This window comes from Macrobrachium nipponense, chromosome 44 (assembly GCF_015104395.2).
Source record: "Macrobrachium nipponense isolate FS-2020 chromosome 44, ASM1510439v2, whole genome shotgun sequence".
Lineage (NCBI taxonomy): Eukaryota > Metazoa > Arthropoda > Malacostraca > Decapoda > Palaemonidae > Macrobrachium > Macrobrachium nipponense.
The window spans coordinates 41,174,162-41,199,785 of NC_087221.1; the positions used below are offsets into that span (position 1 = coordinate 41,174,162).

At 43.8% G+C, this 25,624-nt stretch overlaps 1 protein-coding gene across 1 annotated transcript; it reads right to left on the bottom strand.

Moving 5' to 3' along the window:
- Window positions 1-6,381: 6,381 nt before the first annotated feature.
- On the bottom strand, window positions 6,382-24,782 carry LOC135204225 (26S proteasome regulatory subunit 6A-B; the record flags this gene model as incomplete). The annotated part of the gene is given in 6 exon segments (XM_064234331.1): window positions 6,382-6,696; window positions 6,859-7,086; window positions 15,097-15,203; window positions 22,793-23,020; window positions 23,238-23,601; window positions 24,579-24,782. Coding segments are annotated over 6 exon segments (1,242 nt in total), but the record flags the coding sequence as incomplete, so codon positions are not given.
- Window positions 24,783-25,624: the final 842 nt, after the last annotated feature.

Here is a 25,624-nt window from a genome sequence, read left to right on the forward strand (position 1 = left end):
CTATCTATTTTTTCTACCCGATATACAAAAGTTACTCTTAATTTTTTTACCTGATACACATTATGTTACTTTCCTTTTCATAGGTTACTTTGGTTGGTATCATCTTACAATTAAATAACTCTAGCTGGTGCATCCTTGTCATGACCCATGTCTGTTACATATGAGGTTTTTTGATGGAATGAATTCCATCTTTGAGATTTGGTGAGTATGAATCCCTGTTCTTGTTAGATGTCTGGATTATCAAAGTAAATTTCTCATTGCTAACATAACTGTAAATGGAAGCTGAAGGAATTTTAAAGGGCTGGCAAGACCTTTGAAATTCTTGTTTGAAGCTTAGTGGGGTTATGAAACTTTTGAAAAATGGCAACACTAACAGGCAATACTTTTCACGACTTTTCATCAAGCGTTTCCTACCAATCTTTCAAAGATTTGCTTAAATGCACACAGGCAATGTAAGATTGGATTGGAGTTCCCATGCTAATATAAGGATGAATTTTTTCACTAATTTAGTATGTGTTGTATAGGGTACTTTGTTTTATTAATACACCCTTTGTTGTTGTTTTACATTGATACTGGAATAGTACAGGCAGTTCCTGGTTATCGGCGATCCAGTTTTAAGGCGTTTGTCTGTTTTTTTGGCACCATAATGTGCTGATTTCCGGTTATCGGCACCGATGATACAGTTATTATGGAGGAGTTATGGAGTTCCATTTGACAACGTCTGTGAGAGAGAGAGAGTGAGTGGTTGGATGGCTAACGACTGAATTGGCTGTTGGTGGGTTCTGGGTTGTCTGCTGGTGCTGTTGGAGATCAGATTTCTGTGTTTTGAGTGAGTCTTTGGTCAGTCTTGGGTTAGAGCCTGTGACAGTCAGTAGTGTCGGGAGCAGTTGGTTGAAGGCCTTGATAGTCAATTGAGTTGTGTGTTTTTGTTTGTTGTTAAGTTAGTATTGTTTGCTTAGAGTTGTGGCTGTGCTGTTGTCTTTGTGATTTCTTGGTGTTGTTAGTGGGTGTGTGTTGCCTTTTTTGTGTTGGTAATTGTTTGTGCATTGGTCTTTTGTTGTGGTTGTGTTCCTTGTTGGTTTGCTGTGTTGTTGAGTTGTGGTTGTGTTCTTTTTTGTTGTTGTGAAGTTGTGGTCCTTGGGTGTTGTCTTGTGGGTTGTGGTCATTTTTGTTGGTATTTCCATGACCTTGACCAGCAGACAGCACAGGATAGCCTGGAGTATCTAGAGTTGGGTAAGTACATGTGTTTTGAGAGTTTTTTGTTTTATGTGTATGTGTTTTTTGTGTGTGTAGGTAGGTCAATTGCCCTGCATATTTCAGTGTAAAGAGGAAAATGTAACTGGGGTGAGTTGGGCAGCTGGATTGGTTAAGTTTATGTGAGGGGGATTTTGCCAGCTTGTTTTTTAGCTTGTGATCCCGCCACATTATTTTTTGGCTCCCGAACAGGGACTGTTGGTGCGGCAGCTGCTGGGCAATTGGGGTAGTGAGGATGGAAGGGTTGAAGGAGATAGAGAGGCTGAAGGAGGAGCTGAGGTTGACGAGGGAAGCTAAGGGAAGGTTGGAAGTAGAGAATGAGAGGTTGAGGGTAGAGTGTGAGGAGCTGAAGAGCGAGTTAGAGGAATGCTAAGGAGTGCAAAAGTGGAAATGAAAGAAGAGGTGAAAGGAGCGTTAGAGAGAATGGTTGAGAAAATGGACGAAAAATTCGGGGTAATGATGAATGTAGTGCAAAAGGTGATGCAGGAAATGATGAAGGGATTCATGAGAAAGGGAGCTGTAGGAGGCAGGCCTACTGGGTCTTGTGACGGGCCAGGAGTGGTAAAGAAAGTGAGAGCGAGCGGATTGAGAGTACAAGTGACAAAGGTGATTTGGATGTGATAGGTAAGGGAAAGAAAGGGAAGACACAGGATAAGGATAAACCTGAGGAGAAGAACAAGAGGGGGGCTGAGGAAAAGAAGAAGACTAAGGGAAAGAAGGTTGGTAAGGTTGGCGGACAGGATGAGACTAGGACTGAATACATTGAGGAAAGGGCTGAGATGATTTGGATAGTGGTGAGTGGAAACAGGTAGGTAGAAAGAAGGGTAAGAAGAGTGTAGTCAAGAGTATGGAAGTGGATTCGCTGTATTTGGAAGAGGGAAAGAGGGGTCAGAATGGAAGTAGCGAAAGTGAGAGTGAGAGTGAGCAGGAAGTACGAAAAGCTGTGTATATGAGAGAGGTACCCCGATGTGCGCAAGACGAGGAATATGGTAGTAGGGACATAGGGGACTTTTTTAAGGAATATGAGAGGTATTGTGATGCAAAGTAAGGGGATAAGAGAGTTACGGAGCTTTTGATGGGATTTTTGTTGAGTATGTATGGGGTATTGATGAGTATAGGGAATGTGCCGTATGAGTGTGAAAACCAGGATTGTAGAACAAGTAAAGAGGATAAAGAATAGCGTTAGATATAGGAGAAACCAAGGTTTTGAAGAGGCAAGAATGAATGTTGGTAAGTCGTTGTCAATGTACGTCTGTAGGTTAGAAACATTAGCCAGGAAAAAGTTTGGGGACGAAGGGATAAATGAGTGTAAGGACTTAGTGCGGAAGTTGTTGGCGACTGTATTAGAGAGCGTATACGAGTTTATAAATCTAAAACGTAAGGAGAAAATGCGATGGACAAATGAAAGGTTAACATGGAACGATATTTTAGAAATAGTAGAAGATTAAGAGTTAGATAGGTGTATGAAAGAGAGTAGGAGTGTTAGTGTTAGGGGATTCAGTTGGGTGGGTCCTCTAGTATGCAACAGTATGTTCGGGAGAATGCGATGAGTGAATGGTTGAAGGTGAATAAATGTGAGCCGAGTGTCAGTGAGCAAATGGGTTTGGAAGAACGGCAGTTGGTGTTGGTTGAGTATGGAAGAAAGCAGAAGAAGGTAAGGAAAGGGAGAAATGCGAACTGCATGATAGAGGGGTTAGTGTTAGGGTAAAAATGGTGGATAAGGCATGTAATACAGATGACTTTGAGGGGAGGAATGATACATATAGCATGTGGGGGTTTGAATTGTCAGGGTTAAATGAAGTTTCACCAGGAAAGGAATCAGGTGGTAAGGATGTAGTTGGCAGTATGAATGAGTCTCTTCGGGAGTTTGGCAGGAGTGTAAATGAGGTAAGTGATTTGGTGGCAGAGTTACGAAAGATATTCGGACACTATTTAGAAGGGGTAGATGAGATAGTGAATGGGATTTGGGAGGATGGTAGTGAGGGAGACGGTAATGGTAGTCTGACTGGAAGTGGTCTGGGAGAAGCTGATGGCGGTGTAACTGAGAATGTGTATGAGGGCCCTCAACCTAGATCCAGGGGACCTGTGTCCGAGCATCTGTGGGTGTTGCGGAAGGCTATAGTGGGGTGTTGTGAGTGAAAGGAGACGTTGTCAAATGTAACTGGGAAGGAAATATGGAGGAGTTATGGAGTTCCATTTGACAACGTGTGTGTGTGAGAGAGAGAGACAGAGAGAGGGTAATTGGTGGTTGGATGGTTATTGACTGAATTGGTTGTTGGTGGGTTCTGGGTTGTCTGCTGGTGCTGTTGGAGATCAGATTTCTGTGTTTTGAGTGAGTCTTTGGTCAGTCTTGGGTTAGAGCCTGTGACAGTCAGTAGTGTCGGGAGCAGTTGGTTGAAGGCCTTGATAGTCAGCCGAGTTGTGTGTTTTTGTTTGTTGTTAAGTTAGTGTTGTTTGCTTAGAGTTGTTGTGCCTGTGCTGTTGTCTTTGTTGTTGTGATTTCTTGGTGTTGTTAGTGGGTGTGTGTGTTTCCTTTTTTGTGTTGGTAATTGTTTGTGCATTGGTCTTTTGTTGTGGTTGTGTTCCTTGGTTGTTGTTGAAGTTGTGGTTGTGTTCCTTTTTTGTTGTTGTGGAATTGTGGTCCTTGGGTGTTGTGTTGTGGGTTGTGGTTATTGATTGTGGTCATTTTTGTTGTTGGTATCTCCGTGACCTTGACCGGTGGACAGCACAGGATAGCCTGGAGCATCTGGAGTTGTGTAAGTACATGTGTTTTGAGCTTTTTGTTTTTTGTGTTTGTGTTTTTTGTTGTGTGTGTAGGTAGGTCAATTGTCCTGCATATTCCGTAGTGTAAAGAGAAAAGTGTGACTGGGGTGAGTTGGGCAGCTGGATTGGTTAAGTTTATGGGGGCGGATTTTGCCAGCTTGTTTTTTAGCTTGTAATCTTGCCACATTATGATGCTAATATATACCTAACAGATGTGCCATTAACTGGTTATTGGCACCAAAATCTGGTTATCGGTGTCATAAATCGGCAATTTTTGTTTATTGGCAATTTTTGCTTATCAATCTGTTGGAATGGAACCCCATCGATAACTGGGGACTGCCTGTAGTATTGTGATACAGTAGACTGAAGGACTGAATAACATTTACTGTTTTTGTTCCTGTGGGACAATCCATAGCCTTTTCTGTATTCCTAGGTGTGCGTTAGAATCCCTCATTGAAGCTTGATAACGAGGCAGTTAGCTGCAAATTTCAAGCTTTCTTTAGCTGCTGTCAAATTAAGGTGCACTGTCCTCTGAATTTGCCTGACCATCAAATTGAAACTACTTTTATCCTTGCCATTGTAAGTCTGGTGTGTGTTTTTTGTTCAACATGGATTAACAGAAATAACGGATGGCACTGTTGTTGTGCATGGTGCTAGGAATATTCTGGTTGGTCTCCTTTGCAGTGGGGAGAGATTTGGCAGCAGTGGAGCCAAAATATCCACACGACTATTACTCAGCCTTCAATAATACCAAGCTCTCCCCCAGTGAGACAGTAATGAAAGTTCATGGTTGCTGGCAGCTCCAAAGGAGTACTGACAGGTGCTTCCGCTTGGTACTCCAAGCAATCATCTTTTACTGCTGTTTCTAAGGCACTCAACACTATCCAGCCTACTGTAGCAGCTGTCTTAACTTTGGGGATACCCCTGCAGTATTGAGTACTTCTCTGATACTGCATCCTTGAGGAGATTAATATTTGTGAATTGAGCAAAGTGAAGAAACTCGCGAGTATATCATCTTCCTTTCCCTCCTCCTTGTCGTTGAGCTCTTCCTCCACATCACCTGGCCACTTTGCCGCCCCCCCCCCCCCCCCCTTTTTTTTTTTTTTTTTTTTTTTACTTTTTTTTTTTTTTTACAGTAAGGAATGTTAAACTTCAATTTATTGACTCATGGGCAGAGTAAGGTGAAGAAATGCAAGTGCATATTTTCTTTCTCCTCGTCAAGATCTTCCTACCTTGGAAAGAGAAAGTTGTCTCAGATGGCCTTTCACAAGAGTGCTGTAAGACTTTGAGTTATATCTTTTACTAATTTCCTCAGGGGTTGGTAATAGCATTTGCTCACCTCGGCATGTGATGTCTAATAGGCAGAGTTGATGCACGGTTCTCTGAGCTTGCTAGTGGATCAGTCTCCCCATTCACTTTCAGACCACAAGGGATATATTGGACTCATTCCAATATATCCAACATATCCCTCTTAGGCTCCTCCTCCTCCTCTTCCTACGGGAAAAAGATGAGGGTGGGGGCAAGGAAACGGTTGAAGACAGGGAGGCATACAAGGGAGGAAAGCACTCATGCTTTCTCTCCTAGCCCATAGCACATGACTTCCACTGGAAACAGCAGTAGTCAATGCACTGGGGCATCTTTCACAGAAAGAGCTGTTGTTGGAAGCTCAACAGGAAAAGCTCCTAACTTTCAGTAACAGCAAACGTAGCTTTTGATGTAGTTAAGATAGGTGTGTCAGTTATCAAAACCCAAACGAGTACCTTGCCTGAGACGGGGTTATACTTTGGAGCTGAAAGGTGGTTGTGAGGAGTGGCAACCTAACTTCTCACGCTATGTCTTCTACAAAACCTTCCCGATATCAGTTGATTTTCCTCTACGAAGTATTGAATGGTGGGGTTTCACCTTACAATGGACAGGATGAAGGTCATTTACATTCACTAATGCCTTTCATACCTCTGAATGACTTATCATGTAACAAAAATGTTAAAAAATCAGAAAACACTAAGTTCAACTTAAGCAATCATTTAATGAAAGCCAAGAAAAAGTGCTTTTTGATGGCAGGTGAGTAAGAGGCACTCTATCCCCCCCCCCCCCCCCCCAACAATAACCACAAGTAACCATATGTTACCAAGTTCAACAACTGCCTCCAGCTGATGCTGGAAGGCTCTCCTACATGAAAGGCAGTGGCTTGTATTTTCATAGTAAAAATGTGTTTAGCATTGAGAGAAGAACAAGTAAATTTTGGAATCTGAAAATGTATTATGTACATTACGTCGCTATAAAGTAGTAGTACTTTCTTGCCAAATATACAGGGGTAATATGAAGCGAGCCATTTATACTCACATTAAATCAAAGACAATGAAATACTTTCTTCCGGCAAGATTTACTGAAAAAGTACATGTTGGCATGAAAATTAACATAAAACACTTGCTAGTATCAAATACACAAGTGAAACTCATAAGATACCGTAAACTGATTTCTGCAAAGAGATTTTACCATGAAATGATACACTATGATGCACAAAATTCAACTATAAACATACTGCTGCTATACTACCAATTACATTTCTTAAGCATAATAATTAAGATTAGCTTTTTTCTTGGCCTGAACCTCCATAATAGCATCCATGAAGTCTTCATGAGTCACTGTCGTTGCCTGTCTTCTTAGAGCTATCATACCCTGGAAGATAAGAGAAACTTTAAGCAAACTTTCCAGATACATAAATCATAACTGTGAATGAGCTTTTGCAACCACCAAGAAGAGTAAAAGACAAAAACTAAATTACTGGAAATCACTGGGAATTTCATTAAAAAAAAAAAAAAAAATGTTCTTCAAACTTACTGCTTCTACACAAACAGCCTTGCACTGTGCACCATTAAAGTCATCTGTAGACCTAGCCAACTCTTCAAAGTTGACGCAAGAAGAGATGTTCATTTTTCTTGAGTGGATTTGCATGATACGAGCACGAGCTTCCTCATTAGGGTGAGGGAACTCTATTTTTCTATCTAAACGACCAGATCGTAATAATGCAGGATCAAGAATATCCACACGATTTGTAGCAGCAATAACCTGCAATAAAAATAAGTCTCAGCTATCTATGTAAATATAAACATTTAAATAATCCTTAGATGCCAAATCACAAATCCAACAAACCCACTGGAATTGTAAGAATTGACAAATTTTCTACATGAAATGGGATAATTACTTTACAGATGGAATTACTAGAACTGAAAATATCCAGTGATTCAGTAAACTAAACTGTTTGCAAATTATGTTACTCAATCATACAAACATAGGGCAAAACCAAACATGACCTACAGCCCCAAAGGACACTTCAATATATGAAAAGAAAACTTGGTGTGGCTAATGTAGCAAATAAATGAGACAAACTAGACCAAGCTGGTTATAAGTTTTAGTGGATTTTTTTACTCTGGAAACACCCCTTGACAAGTATGTAAAGAAAAGTGTAGTTTGACAGACTGATTAAAACTTTATCAAATTTAGGCTGTCAAGCCAAGCACTGGAGCACACTGGCCATTCATTAAAAAGTGGAAAGTGAGGTGGCTGGACAGCAAGATAATAACAATCCAGATAATAAAGGAGACTAAGTACAGAGATCTAAAGGTGGAACTAGGAGAAAATCCCCAAACTGCAATATGGGGTAAAAGATAGGCTGGACAGCAATACTGAAGGAAGCAAGAATTGGAGTTAAGTAGAAGGCTAAAAAAGTGGGTGCAGCAAGGGCCTAAGGGGATGCTGCAAACTTTCTTTAGTAATGCTAACAATGCACCTGACAGAACTATGTACTTGTGGTGGAAAAAAAATTAGTGTTGGTACATCAATGACACTTTCAGATTGTTAGCACTCGTAACATGCCTTTCAGAAAAATGATATTGTTAAACTACAATAAAGTTTTGTACATACTTACCTGGCAGATATATACTTAGCTATAGTCTCCGACGTTCCCGACAGAATTTCAAATCTCGCGGCACACGCGACAGGTAGGTCAGGTGGTCTCCCTTACCCCCCGCCGGCTGGGGTGGTCGGATGTTAACGAACCACTCCCGTAAGCTTGTCAGATTTTTCTCTTTCACCTGTCTCCTGAGGGGAGGCTGGGTGGGCCATTAATCGTATATATCTGCCAGGTAAGTATGTACAAAACTTTATTGTAGTTTAACAATATCATTTTTGTACATGAACTTCCCTGACAGATATATACTTAGCTGATTGGCACCCTTGGTGGAGGGTAAGAGACAGCTCAATAATACAGGTAAGACGGGAAACAACTAATGTTGTAGGATATAAAAACCTTGGTTCTCACCTTTTCAGGATGAAGACTTCATAGATACTATCTCTGAGTCTGCATTGCCTGGAGAGCTACAGCTAGGACGTGACCTGATGCTGAAAGACCCTCGGATCTACCACTGGGATATGTGATCCCCTATTGTGGTAGAATCCAAGTCGGATGCTGTTAGAGGGACCTTGTCCGCTTACCTAACAGATCCTTACCACTACCTCTGCAAGGAGCCAAAACCCACCAGACCACCTAACCAAAATACAAAGGGTTAATATTACGACAAAAAGAGGTGCCTCCTGCAACCTCTTTCAGACAACCAAAAAACAACAATATAAAATATAGGGTAACATATAAAAAATTTACACAGGATAAGTTTCAGCTCCCTGCCCCAGCACCGAATCCGCCGATACGAAAGGACCCAAGGCGAAGCATTTATCATATGTGATTTTTACATCACGTAGGTATGGTTTGCGAAAACCGATTGGCATCTCCAAAAAGTCGCCTCCATCAAGTTCCGCACAGACATATTTTTTCTGAATGCAAGCGAAGTTGCGATGGCTCTCACCTCGTGAGCTTTCACTTTCAGTAGTTTAAAATGTTCTTCCTTACAAGCAAACATGTGCCTCTGTAATAAGGCTTCTCAGAAAAAAGGAAAGAGCATTCTTCGACATGGGCCGAGTGGGGTCCTTTACAGAGCACCAAAGCACATCTTGATTAGCCTTAAGTTGTTCCTTCCTCTTAAGGAAATACTTCATAATTCTCATAGGGCAAAGAGTTCTTTCAGGCTCTTCCCCTACTAGAAAAAGATAAACTACGAACTTCAAAGCTCCTGGGCCAAGGCCGTGATGGGTTTTCATTCTTTGCAAGGAAATTTGAAGAAACGAACACACCATAGAATCTTCCTTAAACCCTACATTGCCCTCAATAGCTTGGAGCTCACTCACTCTCTTAGCTGTAGCAGGGCCAAAAGGAAAGATAGCCTCTTCGTCAGATCCTTGAAAGAGGCTAAGCTAGGAGGTTCGAATCTAGACGATCCAAGGAATTGTAGAACTACGTCTAGATCCAGTTTGGTACCACATGAGGACGCTTAATGGTTTCAAATGATCTAATAAGATCATGCAAGTCCTTATCATCGGATATCTTTAAGCCTCTATGCCGAAATACCGCCAGCAACAACAATACTGCGGTATCCCTTAATAGTTGACACAACCAGATGACATTCTTCTTTGAGGAAAATAAGGAAATCCGCAATTTGGGTCACAGAGGTACTGGAAGAGGAAATGTTCTTCCTCTTGCACCAACGTCTGAAGACATCCCACTTTGACTGGTATACACGCAAGGTGGAAGGTCTCCTCGCTCTTGCGATTGCTTTAGCAGCTGTTGCTGAAAAGCCTTTCGCTCTGACCAAACTTTGGACAGTCTGAAGCCAGTCAGACTGAGAGCGAGGAGATTTTTGTGGTACCTGTCGAAGTGGGGTTGTCTGAGTAGATCGCTCCTTAGCGGGAGCAGCTTGAAGGTCTTGGAAGGTCCACCAACCATTCCAGTACCTCTGTGAACCATTCTTGGCCGGCCAAAAGGGAGCGATTAAGGTCATTCTCGTTGAATCGGACTCTACGAACTTCTTGATGGTTAGCCCCAGGATCTTGAAGGGGGGAAACGCGTAGACGTCGAGTCCGTTCCAGTCTAGAAGAAGAGCATCTATTGCTAATGCCTCTGGATCCGATATCGGAGAGCAGTAAGGATCCAGCCTCTTGTTCTTTGACGTGGCAAAGAGGTCTATGTGTGGCCTGCCCCATAACTTCCACAGGCTCTGGCATACATCCAGATGAAGGGTCCACTCTGTGGGAAGGACCTGATCTTTCCTGCTGAGGAGATCTGCTCTTACATTCCTTTCTCCCTGCACGAACCTGGTGAGAAGCTTGATTCCTCTTTCTTCTGTCCACAGAAGAAGGTCTCTTGCTGTCTCGTACAGGGAGAAGGAATGCGTCCCCCCGTTTCCTGATATATGCCAGAGCTGTAGTGTTGTCCGCGTTGACCTGCACTACCGATCTTCTGACTTTTGGCTCGAAAAGCCTTCAGAGCCAACCACACAGCCATCAACTCCTTTCTGATTGATGTGCCAGGCTACCTGGTCCCCCACCCAGGTACCTGACACTTCGCTGGTTCCCAGAGTTGCACCCCACCCCGTGTCCGACGCGTCGGAGAACAACACCAGGTTGGGGGTCTGTGATTGAAGAGACAGTCCCTTCGCAAAGAGGTTGGGATCTGTCCACCATAAGAGATGTTTCTTGATGTCCTGGGATAACGACAGGGAGAACGTCAAATCCTGAGAACGACGACTCCAATTCCGATGAAGAAAAGAATTGGAGCGGTCTCAGGTGCAACCTTCCTAGGGAAACGAATTGCTCCAGCGAGGAGAGCGTCCCCAGCAGACTCATCCACTCCCTCACTGTGCATACTTCTTTCCCTAAGAAGGTTGTTACTCTCGAATCCTCGGGCTATCCTTTCCTGCGAGGGAAAAGCCCGAAACTCAGAGAGTTCATCTGTATCCCGAGATACACACACTCTTGCTCGGGAATTAGTGACGACTTCTTGAAATTGACGAGAAGTCCCAAAGCCTTCGTCAATTCTAAAGTTACTTGTAAGTCCTTCAAACAACGATCTTCTGAATTGGCCCTTATTAGCCAATCGTCGAGGTACATGGATATCCTCACCCCTTTCAAATGAAGCCATTGAGCCACATTCCTCAAAATCCCCGTGAACACTTGAGGGGCCGTCGAGAGGCCGAAAACACAAGAGCCTGAACTGAAAAATTTTCCCCCCCATCATGAATCTGAGAAACTTCCTCGAGGAAGGATGGATCGGTACGTGGAAGTAAGCGTCCTGTAAATCCAAGGAAACCATCCAGTCCGCTGGACGAAGTGCTGCCAGCACTGATGAAGGCGTTTCCATCGTGAACTTCTTCTTTTCTACGAAGAAGTTCAGGGCGCTTACATCCAACACCGGTCTCCATCCCCCTGAGGACTTCGGAACTAGGAAAAGGCGTTGTAGAAGCCCGATGAATGATGGTCCTGTCACTAGTTCGATAGCCCCCTTCTCCAGCATCTGATCTACTGCTAGATGGAGAGCTTGATTCATGATGGGGTCTCTGTACCTGGCCGTCAGTTCCCTTGGGATGGTCGTCAAGGGAGGTCTTTCGACGAAAGGGATGAGGTAACCTCTCCTCAAAATAGAAAGGGTCCAAGGATCCGCCCCTTTTTGGGCCCAGACTTCTGCAAACTCTAAGAGTCTGGCGCCCACCGTTGTTTGAAGGACTTGCAAGTTATTTGGGGGCTTTAACAGACTTGGCGAAAGTCTTACCCCTTCTTGAAGGTCTACGACCTCTAAACGTAGAGGTTCTTGATGAAGACGCCCTCGAAAGGGTTCTCGAACACTTGCTTTTTCCTTCTTAGCCTTGGTAGGGAAGGAAGGGCGAGGTTTTCTTGCCGACTGTGCCAAAAGGTCCTGGGTGGCTTTGGCCGACAGTGATCTTGAAATGTCCTGCACTCGATGTTTAGGGAACAACTGAGCAGACAGAGGAGCAAACAGCAAAGAAGACCTCTGGGCATGGGAGACAGACTTCGTTAAGAAGGAACAATAAACCGACCTCTTCTTCACGATCCCGGCCCCATACAGGGAGGCGATTTCACTCGCTCCGTCTCTTACCGACTTGTCCATACAAGACAAAACCACACATAAGATCTTCTGGCGAAATTGACTCTGGCACTTCAATTTTCTTGGCTAGGACTCCCAACGACCAATCAAGGAAGTTAAATACTTCTAGCACTCTAAACATGCCTTTGAGCATGTGATCCAATTCATTCATTGCCCAAGTCGTCTTAGCAGAGTTAAGGGCAGTTCTCCTTGTCGAATCTACCAGCGCCGAAAAATCCGAATCAGCCGAAGACGGTAGACCCAATCCTAAGACTCTCTGTTCATTACCAGAAACCAGCGCGTTCCCTGATAACTGGAAGGAGGAAAAGCGAACATCGTTTTCCCCGCTTCTTCTTTGGAAGCCATCCAGGAACCAAAACTCCTCAGTGCCTTCTTCATAGAAAGAGTTGGCTTCATCCTCACACAAGAAGAAACTCTTCGCTGTCTTCGCCGTTGAAAAAAGTGAGTGAGGAGAAGGAGGAGCCGTAGGAGAAAGGGAATCCCCAAAAACTTGCAAAGTAGCTCTGTAAGCTTCTTGTAAGAAGACACAGCAGCAGAAGTGTTCAGTTCCTCATCCGAACCTTCTAGGACGTCTTGTCGAGGCGAGCGCGGAAGATCCTTAGGTGACGAAGGGATCCTAGTAGGAGTTGAGCGAGAGGTTGGAGAACGCCCTCTCTTAGAAGAGTTCACATCCACTGGAGAATGAAGAGAAGATCTGGATGTCTACGATGAGACTCCCTCTTCGAGGTAGACGGAATCTCAGCCGAAGGAGAGGTAGGGCTCCTACTCCGAGAATCCTCGGAAATATCCACAGGGCGCTTACGAGGAGGCGAGCGCCCACTATACTCTTTGCGCCTATCCCGAGGCGAGCGGCTGCCAGGAGAAGAGCGCCTATCGAGAGCAGAGCGCTTGCGCGGCTCTCCATACCTGTCCAGTTGCGTACGATCAACGGAAGTTCGACTGGAAGGCGAAATGCGCCTACTAGGAGAAGGCTGCTTGCGAGACTCTTGACGTCTAACAAGAGGGTAACATTCAGGAGAAGGGCGCTTCAAAGCTAACGAGCGCCCTACTTGGAGAAGGGCGCTTCCGAGATTCCTGTTGTCTACCAAGAGACAAACGGTCAGGAGAAGTGCGCCTAGAAGCGGGTGAGAGCGCCTACACGGAGAAGGGCGCTTGAAAGACTCTTGTTGTCTGCCCCGAGGAGAATAATCAGGAGTATGACGCCTTAAAAGAGACGAGCGCCTACTAGGAGATCGATGTGCAGTAGGCTCTTGGCGCCTACCTTGCGGGGTAGCGGCTAACAGCAGGCCGTCTATCATGCACACGACTCCTACCAGACTCTTGATGCCTGTCAGGAGAGAAGTCACGATCCGACACTCGAGGAGATGACATCTGGACGAAGAACGCCTACTTGCATAAGGGCGCCTTCTAGAATCTTGAGGCTGCTGAGGAGAAGTCTCACGCGAGGGAGTTGAAGAAATAGCGTGATGAGCAGGGTGCAGTGCGCTTACCGGAAGCGGGAATCCAATCTGGAGAAAAAACTTCTTTCTCCATAGAGCGTCCTACCGATGTTTGGCGCCTTGAAGTCGAAAGAGCGCCAGGCGAGCGGGGCGGGGCCTCACGCGAGCCCCTACTTCATACGAAACCTCCCCCATAGTGAAGGGAGAACGCCTAAAACGAGGAGAACGATCCTCTGAAGAGCGGCGCCTAGATCTCTTGATCGGAAGAGAAACGTCCTTCTTCCTACGTGATCTAACTGCTAGAGAGTCTGCTAGCGCCGTAATCTGAGCTTGAAGTCCCGCGAGTACTCTCGTAGGCGAATCTTGTTCTTCTTCCTCGGAAGCAGGCGCGGAGCGCGAGAAGAAGAACGATCACAGGATTTCTTGGGTTTCTTCGCCTCCACCGACGATTCTTCCGGGAAAAACTCCGGACTAGAGCCAAAGGACTGCAGGGAGCCTTCCAAGCCCTCTTCAACGGGCGCGACGCATCCGGGGAGGTTCCAACCTCTCTTCGGAGAGGGAGACGACGAAGAGGAGAAGCATTGGCGTAGTAGCTCCTTCTTGTAGCGATCCGAGGCAGCCTGGGAGCGTACTTCAGGATCTGCCGAGGGACGCCTGACCGGTGGGGGTTCTCCCTAGCCCTCTTGCGGCTTTCGACTTTCCTACTCCACTGGAACTGGGAGTCTGGAAGAGGTCTAGGCCTAGAGGCACTAAGGAGCCAGTCAGACGCACCCTCCACAACACTGGGGACACTGCACTGATCCATAACACTTCTCCTTACCTTCCAACTGACGAATCTTCTGATCCATTAGAACGAATCGCGGCTCTCAGAGCTGCCGCCTCCGAAGGCGAATCTTCGGCTTCGGTGCGGGGAGCAGGGGCTGCACCTTGGGAAGAAGGTTCTAATTCTACGTTAGTATTAGGATCCACATCCAACTCACTCATTCTAGATCTACTAGAACTTCTAGAGGAAGCCTTACGCACTCTATCACGTTCCAACTTCCTAACATAAGAAGAGAAAGCCTTATATTCTTCTTCATTCAATCCCTTACATTCACTACAAGGGTTAGCAAAAGAACATTCATTCCCCCAGCATTTCATGCAAACCGTGTGGGGGTCTACCGAAGCTTTCGGCAACCTCACCTTACATCCTTCATTCACGCAAACCCTAAACAAAACCGAAGTTTTAACTACCGAATCTAGGTCAGACATCGTTAAAGAAAATCAAACTCAAAATCAAACCGGTCCACAATCAGCGTATGCCAAGCCAAACAAAGCGAATACGTCACCAAAAGAAGTCCAAATTAACTCCAGGCAAGCGAGAATCGAAAAACTATCGAGAGGAACCGACAACAGTTGTTATCGTTCCCGCGACAGAGAAAAATCTGACAAGCTTACGGGAGTGGTTCGTACATCCGCCACCCAGCGGCGGGTAAGGGAGACCACCTGACCTACCTGTCGCGTGTGCCGCGAGATTTGAAATTCTGTCGGGAACGTCGGAGACTATAGCTAAGTATATATCTGTCAGGGAAGTTCATGTACAAAACCACAACTGCAAACACTGATCATATGAATAAAAATATTTCCAACCTTTATGTCAGTTGTTGATGAAAATCCATCTAACTGATTCAAGAGCTCTAACATAGTACGTTGTACCTCTCGATCTCCTGCCTTCTCACTGTCAAAACGTTTTGTACCTAAAAAGAAAGTAATATGGTTAAAATTCTTAAGTACTCTACTGAAACTGCCAAATTTCCTCATTCAATACATGAACTACATTTAGAAGCTTTCTAAATTTTGGCCTCAACTATCATCACTTAAGTTCATTAAAGCAGTTACAAGATTGGAAAATTCTACCCCTAAAGCTGCAGTCTAGTTAATATGTTATCTCTCAATGAAAACTTCCCAAATTGCTGACAATAACTGCTAAACTGTGAATTTAAGTCTCTAAATTGCTGAGTTTGTAAATAGATTTCACAAATTAAAACTCACTCTCATAACACATCAGATCATTTAAAGTTGCTAGCTCTAAACTCCAGCAATACTAAATGAAGCCTAAGATACTGTTTCATGAATGGATGATGGCATAAAATTAACTTGTAAAAAATGTAATGACATCTTTCCCCATGAAAACCTATATTCTGCCACAGAACTAACTACAGAAACTATAATAATTATAAGACAGCATCTACTGGAAAGTATCCATGAGATTAATTAATGGGAACACATAAATGAAAAGAGAGTAATTACTGAGCTCCAGTTGAAGTGTTGAGTTTCTGCTAAGTTATGGAAAACTGCTCATTAGCCATATTGATAAAATGGCTGGATGGCAGTCAAAACCACACACAACCCAATGAACCCTCATGAGAACTTTAATAACTCACAAAAGACAGACGTGCATTAATGACACAGTACTTCTGTACAGTGTAACGAAACAACAACAGAGCTCAGGAGATGACAATTTTAGCCTATGGTGAAAAGCCACTGAAAGAGTGGATGTATGCTTCATGGCAAATGCAAAAATGAAATTTTCATTATTAAAATGAAGTTTTATTGTATACTTACCGAACAATTATAGAGCCGTGATTTCCACGAGCGGCAGGATACTAAATTCAAATTTAGCGCGTCGGCGTCGCCAACACTGGTGGTGATGACGTCATCTCCCTCCACTCGCGGGAGAACCAGGTACAAACTGCCCAGGTGAATCCAATTCTTTCTGCCCGTCCGTCCCCACCTAGGGGAGGAGGGTGGGTATAATCATAATTGTTCGGTAAGTATACAATAAAACTTCATTTTAATAATGAAAATTTCATTTTTATTGTAGTGTCTTACCGAACAATTATAGAGCTGATTACACATTTATGGGAAGGTGGGATTCAGTGGACCACTAGTATTTTTAAATGGTTACATTTATTGCAATACCAGTAAACACTCAAGGTGTCTGTTGTACCTTAACATTGTAAGAGAGCTACAGCAGACTGTTACTGCCTCTGGTCGGTGCTCTTCTTACTATTGTAGAGGAATTGGAATTTGACCAAAGTTAGCCTCTACAGAGTGGAATCCTTCCGTAGTTCAAGCGAGTCAAGGCTGACTGACGGAGGATAGTAACAACAAAGATTGCCTTGCCCTGGGCTAAGACCAGAAATTCAATCATACAAAACATTTGTCACCAACACCAGATTTAAAAACATATATACCCAACATTGTAAAATCTGACGTAACAGACTGGTGAGTATCCCAGGTACTCAGTACCCCCAGCTTCCCTGAACGACAAACCTATTCAGCTTCCCTTGAACTCGACAACCTATTCAAGGTTGAAGTAGCAATAGAGTGATGACGCCCTGTGCCGTTTCTCCCAACACCATGCCAGGAAACCGCCACCGGACCTAACGTTTTACAATTTTCGAAAACCGTTTCTATCTCTTTGAGATAATGACTCGCAAAAACCGAATTCGATCTCCAGAACGTTGCTCTGAAGAATTCGAAGCCTAAAGAATAAATTCTTTCTGAATGCTAAAGAAGTTGCCACTGCTCTAACCTCGTGAGCTTTACTCTCAGAAACGGAAAGATTGTCGTTCTCGGACTGCGAGTGAGCTTCCCTGATAAGCTCTCTAATAAAGAACGATATAGCATTCTTAGAAAGAGGACGAGAGGGATTTTGAACCGAGGTCCAGAGCTTAGAAGATTGTCCTCTAATACCCTTAGTGGCAAACAGATACTGCTTAATAGCCCTGACTGGACATAAGAGCCTTTCTTCCTCCTCATTTCCAAACCAAATCAGAGTTCCTTACCACACAACTCCTCGGCAAGGATTAGAAGGATTCTCATTTTTGGCTAGAAAGGTCAAAGATACCGAAAATACAGCATTGCCTTGAGAGAAACCGACTCTTTTGTCTATAGCGTGCAATTCGCTACACGCTTAGCAAGAAGCTAGCGCAATAGAAAAAGTGCCTTCTTAGTCAAGTTCCTGAGTGAAGCCGACTTCAAAGGCTCAAACGGTGGCCCCATGAGGAACTTAAGCACCACATCTAAGTTCCAAGTCACTGTATCTTGCGGGAGCTTAGTGGTTTCGAAAGACCTAATGAGGTCCGACAGATCTGAATTGGAGGAAATATCCAAACCTCGATGTCGAAAACCGAAGAGAGCATGGCTCTATATCCTCTGATCGTCGAAGGAGCCAGTTTCTTAGAGTTCCTAAGAAATAGAAGAAAATCTGCTATTTCTGTTAAAGAGGTCGCAGAAGTAGAGACTTTAGCACTTCTACACCACTCTCTGAAGATTCTCCACTTCCCTTGATAGAGTTTGTTAGAAGACTCTCTCCTACAACGAGCGATAGCTTCTGCAGCTTCTTGAAAATCCTTTCGCTCTGACAAGATTCCGGACAGTCTGAACCCTGTCAGAGCTAGAGCGGACAAGTTTTGGTGGAACCTCTTGAAGTGAGGTTGTTTGAGAAGCCACTTCTCTGGAGGAAGAAGTCTGGGGAAGTCTACTAACAACTGGAGAAGGTCCGGGAACCACTCTTTCCTGGGCCAAAAGGGAGCGATTAACGTTAGTGTTACATTGCTGTGCGACATGAACTTGTTCAGCACCTCTCTTATTAGACCGAACGGAGGGAATGCATAAGCTTCCAGACCGACCAATCCAACAGCATTGCGTCCACCAGACCAAGCTAGAGGATCTGGGACTGGAGAACAAAAGAGAGGAAGACGGTTGTTCCTTGATGTCGCGAACAGGTCTATTGACGGTCGTCCCCAAAGGCGCCAAAGTTTCTGACAAATCTTGTTGTCCAAAGTCCACTCCAGAGGTAACACTTGCTGTTGACGGACTTAACTCGTCCGCCAGAACGTTCATCTTTCCCGGAACAAATCTCGGGACTAGCTGAACCTTCGCTTCGTTTGACCACAGGAGGAGATCCTTGGCTACTTCGTACAGAGAGAAAGACTGAGTCCCCCCTGTTTCCGCACGTACGAGAGCCGTGGAGTTGTCGGAATGCACTGCCACTACTCGACCTTCGACTAAACTCCGAAACTGTCTGAGCCCCAAGAAAATTGCTAACAGTTCCTTTACATTTAATGAACTAATTCTTCTCCTTCTCCGACCAAGCTCCTGAAGTCCGTTGATTTCCCAGTAGGGCTCCCAACCTGTGTCCGATGCGTCGGAAAAGAACTGTAGGTTCGGGAGGATGGGTCGTAAATCTAACCCTTCTTCCAACCTTGCTCGAGACAGCCACCACCTTAGGTCCTCTTTTTTATTTTGATCTGTGACAGGAAAGGTAATGTGATAAGTCTGGTTGTGTCTTCCCTGCACCAAGAGGCTCTCAGGAAAAAACCTGCAGAGGTCTCATGTGCAGTCTTCCCAACGTCACAAATTTCTCCACTGACGTCAATTTGCCCAGGAGCCTCATCCACTGATTGGCAGAACTTACCTTTTTGTCCAAGAACTCCTGAACTGTCTCCACCAGGACAGCCTTGAACCCTCTTCGGGGACAGAAAAAGCCCCACACGAAAAACTTGAGCATTTCAAAGAATCATCCCCAAATAAAGGATGCTCTGAGATGGAACCAACTGGGACTTCTGTTTGTGACCAGAATCCTAACTTTCTGGCAAGATCCAGAGTTGTTCCAAGGTCCTTCATGCACCGACTCTCTGATTCCGACCGGAGAAGCCAATCGTCCAGATAGAGGGAGATTCTTACTCCTAATATGTCAGCCAGCTTCCTATCGGGATAGAACCCTGGTGAAAACTTGAGGAGCGGTCGCTAGTCCAAAGCAAAGCGCCCGAAACTGAAACACCTGCTTCGAACATGAACCTCAGGTACTTCCGAGATTCGCGATGTTATCGGAATGTGAAAATAAGCGTCTTGCATGTCCAGAGAGACCATCCAATCCCCCTGTCTGATGACTCCAGAACCGACCGAGTGGTCTCCATATGAAATTTTGTTTTCTGGACATGCAAGTTCAGGGCGCTCACATCCAAAACCGGCCTCCAGCCCCCTGACTGATGCTTGGGAACTACAAAAAGGCGATTGTAAAAGCCTGGAGGAAAATCCCCTTCTATCTGTTCTATCGCTTCTTTGGACGAACGAAGCGCTTCCACTTCTGCGGCTAGCGCCAGAAATTTGTCTGAGCCCGGGAGAGTATGCCTGGAATGGAATTGCACAGGTGAGAGCGAGGGAGGTGAAACGAGAGGAATACGATAGCCGAACTTGAGTACTTGCACTACCAGGCTTCTGCTCCTCTGTTTTCCCATTCCTCCCAAAACAGAGCCAGCCTGGCTCCCACTGGTGCATGAAGAACCGAGCTTTCATTTGGAAGGTTTGTAACCTTGGCCGAGGCCTTAGACTGAGGTCGCAAATTCGACTTCGGCCGAAAGAAGCGCTTGGGTTTTCTCCCTCGAAAAGGCACTTGGGCCAGAGGAGAAACCGAAGGAACAGTCTCCACAGGAGCTTTAGGTCTCTTAGTAGACTGTGCCAGTAAATCGAAGTAGATTTCTTATCTAGCGACAGACGAAATTGACAACACTACATCGTCTGGAAAGAGGTTATCTTTCACAAACGGAGCAAACAAGAGAGCAGACTTCTGTTGGGAGTAACCCTTTTAGAAGCAAAGGAGCACCAAGTTGCCTTTTCTTAAGGGTACCAAAGGCGATGAGCGAAGCTAACTCATCACATCCATCCCTAATGGATTTGTCCGCACAGGACACAGAACACCAATCCAATCCTCCGCTAACTCCTGAGAAAGAGAAGGACAGTCTTCGATCTGGCCGCTAAAGCGCCAATAGTCCAATCAAGGAAGCTAAAGACTTCCAAAAGTATAAATTGATTCTTTACAACGTGGTCCAACTCAGGCGCTGTAAAGAAAAACTTTCTCTGCGGCGAAAGCAGATCTTCTAGAGGATTCGATTAAACTGGAGAAGTCTCCCTGGGAGGAGGCAGAAACTCCCAGAGAAGGAGCTTCCCCAGTTACATAAAACCTATACCTCTTACGAAGCAACTTAGAGGGAGGGTAAGCAAAAAAGAGCCTTCCCTAAGTCTCTTTTTCATAGACATCCATTCTCAGTCTCTTTCAACGAATGTCTAACCGCTTTAGATAGAACAAGTTTTGGGAGGAGAGGGTCTGAAGTTTTCCTCCTCATCAAAAAGTCGAAGTTGGGGAGCGCGGAGCCGCTTTCTCAAAATAATCTGGATAAGATACCAGAAGAAATCTAAGGAGACGTGAATAACACGAGAGGTGATGAGAATCCTCCTCCTCTACTTCTTCTTCATCTCCGATACGCCGAAGAAGTAGATGGAACTACAACCGGATCTGAAGGTTTCGAACCACCCTTGGACTCATTCATCCAGTTGGTTAACATCTCTAACTGCTTGCGCAAAGGCGCCAGAGACGAATCAAAAACAGTTAACGTAGGCTTGGAAGAGCCTAAATGTTCAGCATGGAGGCGGAAAAAACTACTTGCCGCCTCGCTCGGAGCCGCCGAAATTCGAGGCGAAACAGGCGCATCAGGCGTAACAGACGAAAAAGCGCCTAAAGAAACACCCTTAGAACTGCTAGCTACAGCGCTAAAACCACAATCTCTACTAGTAGATGGAGCCGAAAAAGGCACAGATTTGTTTTAGGCGACGAACGAGCCGCTAACGGCCGCGGCGCAACCCTACTCTCAGGCTCCTTATACCGCTTGACTGGAGGAGGCGAAGAATCGGCGCCTGAACGTCTCTTTAAGGACGCGAAACAGGCGAATCTCGCCAAGAGCGCCGCGCGACCGGAGACGAATCGCTTGAATCATTCGAAAGGCGTCTGACCGCAACACCTTTCCAACGCTTAACCGAGCCCTGTTGAGGCGCAACAGGCTCAACAAGAGAGGCGCCTGTCTGTGGGCAAATCCCGATCGACTCCCTTGGACTTCCGGTATGTCTTCTCCCCGGTGCGGGGGAGCTGGACAGTGACCTTTGTCTAGGAGACGTGTCAGGACAGACAGACGCACCCTCAACTACACTCTTACCTGAAGCGCTTTCTCCAAAAACGTCTTAACTGAATTACCAAGTTGCAAAAAACCGTATTCGCTAGTACGAAAAAATTTCTGATCTAACCTCGATTCCAGACTGGCAATGGTGTCGGAAGAAACTACACGGAACCGGAGAGTGGGATTAGTAGGAGGAATAGGAGGTGTAGTTAAAGGAGACATAACAATTTGAGGAGAAACAGAAGGAACAGATGCATCGCAAGACGAAGCAGAGCTAAGTCTACTTTCCCTAAGCGCTGCTTTTCTAATTCTGTCTTTAGCTATTTCTCCGAGTATGAACTAAAACTTCCATTGAGAATCAGTCCAATCACTACACTCGTTACATGTTCGTATCTGCTGAACAAACCTGTCCCCCTACACTTAACACATTTAGTGTGAGAATCATACTCTAACTTGGATAATCTAGTTTTACATCCTGAGATGCAAAACCTAACTCCCGACGGACTAGAATCCGACATGGCAACGCCTAAATAAAAAGCAAAATAACAACAACGCCAAAAAAGAGTACTTCACCAATTCCGAAGATCAATTCCACAAGAAAAAAAAGCGAAGCAAAGTCATCCAACCGCACCGACCACCGATGTTCACCGGACGCCGGCAGGAAAAGAATTGAATTCACCTGGGCAGTTGTACCTGGTTCTCCCGCGAGTGGAGGGAGATGACGTCATCACCACCAGTGTTGGCGACGCCGACGCGCTAAATTTGAATTTAGTATCCTGCCGCTCGTGGAAATCACGGCTCTATAATTGTTCGGTAAGACACTACAATAAAAATACTGATTTCCAGAGGAGATAAAGTAACCAACCAGCATGAAAAAAGTGACTGTGCAGGGATAGATACAATACTACAAAATGGTACCAAGTGGCAGGTATATCAGGGCATTTCCTTACTTTCTTGCGATATCCTGAAGGAAGCTCCATTTGTGTGTGTGGCACAATTCTCCATGATCTTCACAACTTATACAAATATACAGGATCACACACACTGAGCACACCCAGAGAAAAGATAGAAACTGAGCACACCCAGAGAAAAGATAGGAAAGACAGGAAAACGGGCAATTTTACCAGACTGCCAGGTGGCGCTAAAAGATTATCCTAATGTTCTGGCACTAGAAGATTATCCTAAAGTTAAGACCTTAGGTTTGTTTTGTATATGAACAAACATGAATTCAGCTTCTGAACTCGCAGACATTTTCTAATAAAGTCTGATTCAAATAAAGGTTAAAAATTTTTCCTAACAAAAGGTAACATATAAATATTACAACATACCTATAGCATCAAGCTCATCAATGAAGATGATGGCAGGAGCTTTTTCCTTAGCTAAGGCAAAAGCATCCCTCACTAACTTTGCACCGTCACCAATGAACATTTGTACTAACTGTGGACCAGCTAATTTTAAGAATGTGGACTTTGTCTGTGCTGCACAAGCTCTTGCTAAAAGTGTTTTTCCTGTACCAGGAGGTCCATATAAAAGAACTCCCTTTGGTGGCTGGATCCCTGAAAAGAATAGTACACTTACCATTTTTATTATGAATGTGCAAAAAAGTATGAAGAATTTAGTTTTACCATTCAAAATAGGTATTATACCAGGATATCTTGTATTTAATCACCAGTTACAAAATCATATAAAGTTCTTCAAAGACTGTTCTTTTAGACAAAAACTATTTTATAATTACGAAAGCATAAAAAATTACTTGAGAAAATGATACAATACCTAGATTTTCAAAACGTTCCTTGTGAGTGACAGGTAAAACCACAGCTTCTATTAATTCCTGGATCTGCTTGTCCAAGCCACCAATATCACTGTACTGCTCTGTTGGCCTTTCATCCACTTCCATAGCTTTCACTCTGGAGTCATATTCTGCTGGAAGTGTCTCAAGGATCAGGTAAGAATCTTTATTCACTCCAACAAGATCACCAGGTTTTAATGTTTCAGCATCTACAAGACCAATGACAGGCAAAAAGTAAGTCTGACGTGTGGAAGTCTTGATAACAGCACACTTCCCCTTCCGTTGAGAATCCAGATCAACATTTGCACCATCTTCCTCTCCATACTCATTGGGATCAACATCCAAAATCTAAAAAGAAGTTTTCATATAAGCAAAAACAAAAGGCAATGGACATTTACTATCAAAGTTACTATCAATAAGCAATCAAAGACAGAGAAAGTTACAAATTTACATACTGTAATTCGATAACACCGCTCATCGACACTATATGTTGAGTCAATACAATTTCTCATCCACACATATGGGCTCAGTCAATAATACACATCTAAACAAAAAATAAAATGTATAAATATTGAATTAATTTAGGTGAAGTGGACACAAGATTTTACATTTATTCAACACTAATTAAAATTCCACATAGTTCCCAACATAAACCAACCTCCACTTTACACTTAATATTCAATTTAAGAGCTTTATCTAAAAATGTGTCAATCTAAAATGGTAGCATATCAAAAATTAATGATAATATAGCTAATACAGTAATGTGTTAGTTAAGGTGTTCTTATATTTCTGGTTACTATTTTTCTTTAATACTACAACTCAATATGAGAGATTTTATGCTGTGATCTTCAGTCTCCTTATATGCTTAATACAAAAATCGTAATAAAATTATCGTAAATTTACTGTTAATGAGGTATTTACTATCTTTTGTTATGTTTTAACATTCATTCCCACTGGTTGGTACTAAAAACTGCCTAAGGTGCTTTTGTGATATTTTCTACATTAGTTAATGCTTTTACATAATTTGTAATGAGACCCTGCCTTAAACACTACATACTTACGTAAAACATAAAACTTTTTTTTCTAATGCCCTGCTGAAACGGGGGTCTAATAATGCCTGTGTGGCTTATCTGTAGCCTTTTGCTCGTTATCATTTCCCTTCAGTCTCTTTCTACTCAACATCTTTTAATTCTGCCTTGCTTCATTCAGCACTTCCCATTTAGAAGCAAATCCTTCAGGAGAGGCCAATGAATCTACATAGGTAACTCAGTGATCTCATCAAACTTATTATCAAACACCAGATAAGAGAAATAAAAGGAACTTACCTCAATGACATTGGACACAAGATATGGCAAAGTCTTATTAACTTTGATCTTTTCTGTGTTTTCTCTTATTTTATCTCTCTGATTCTGAATTTCGTGAGATATTCTCGTCAGTTCCAGACGCATGATACGAATTTCATTTTCAAGCAACCTTGTTCTTGATACGATATCATCAGGTGACATTGCTCCTACTTCCCTCATAGCAGGCTGAAAACAAAAAGAACAAGCAATAAACAAACTTTCCCTAAAGTACTTATTTTTATCATAAAAAGATTCGGCAAGCTTCAATATTGTCATTTGTACATAAGTTTTTTTGCAGCAACATATGTAAGTACAATATAACAAATTTTTCTTATAAAATTTGCATTTCTCTACGTATAGGGTAAGTATTCGCCCACTAACCCCATAAGCACCTGTTAACATGCATTGTTACCAAATTCAACAACCATTCCAACTGAAAGGCGATGGTTTATATTTCTGCAGACACAATTGCTGTGAAAATTAATTTTTTCCTACAGAAATACCAACCATTGCCTTTTATATAGGACATCATCTGTCTCAACTGACTGGTAAGTTAGGAGCTATACTTGGAAACATCAGCAAAGGAGCAACAACTCCTGTAACCTTGTATCTGGTCTGTCATGGTGATGACAAGCAATAGGACCTTCAGCTGTGAGAAGTCTGGAATCTTACTCAAATAAAGAAAAGTCTTGTAGAACCAAGTGTGACCCCACATGTGGTGACAGGGGTTGGAAGGTAGTGCAATCTGGCCAAAATGACAATTTGTCGAAAAATGATATTGTTATGTTACAATAAAGTTTCATACATACTTACCTGGCAGATATATACATAGCTAAGACTCCGTCGTCCCCGACAGAAATTCAAATTTCGCGCCACTCGCTACAGGTAGGTCAGGTGATCTACCGGCCTGCCCTGGGCGGCAGGACTAGGAAACCATCCCGTTTTCTATCATATTTTTCTCTCTTCCACCTGTCTCCTGCGGGGGGAGCTGGGTGGGCCTTTAATTGTATATATCTGCCAGGTAAGTA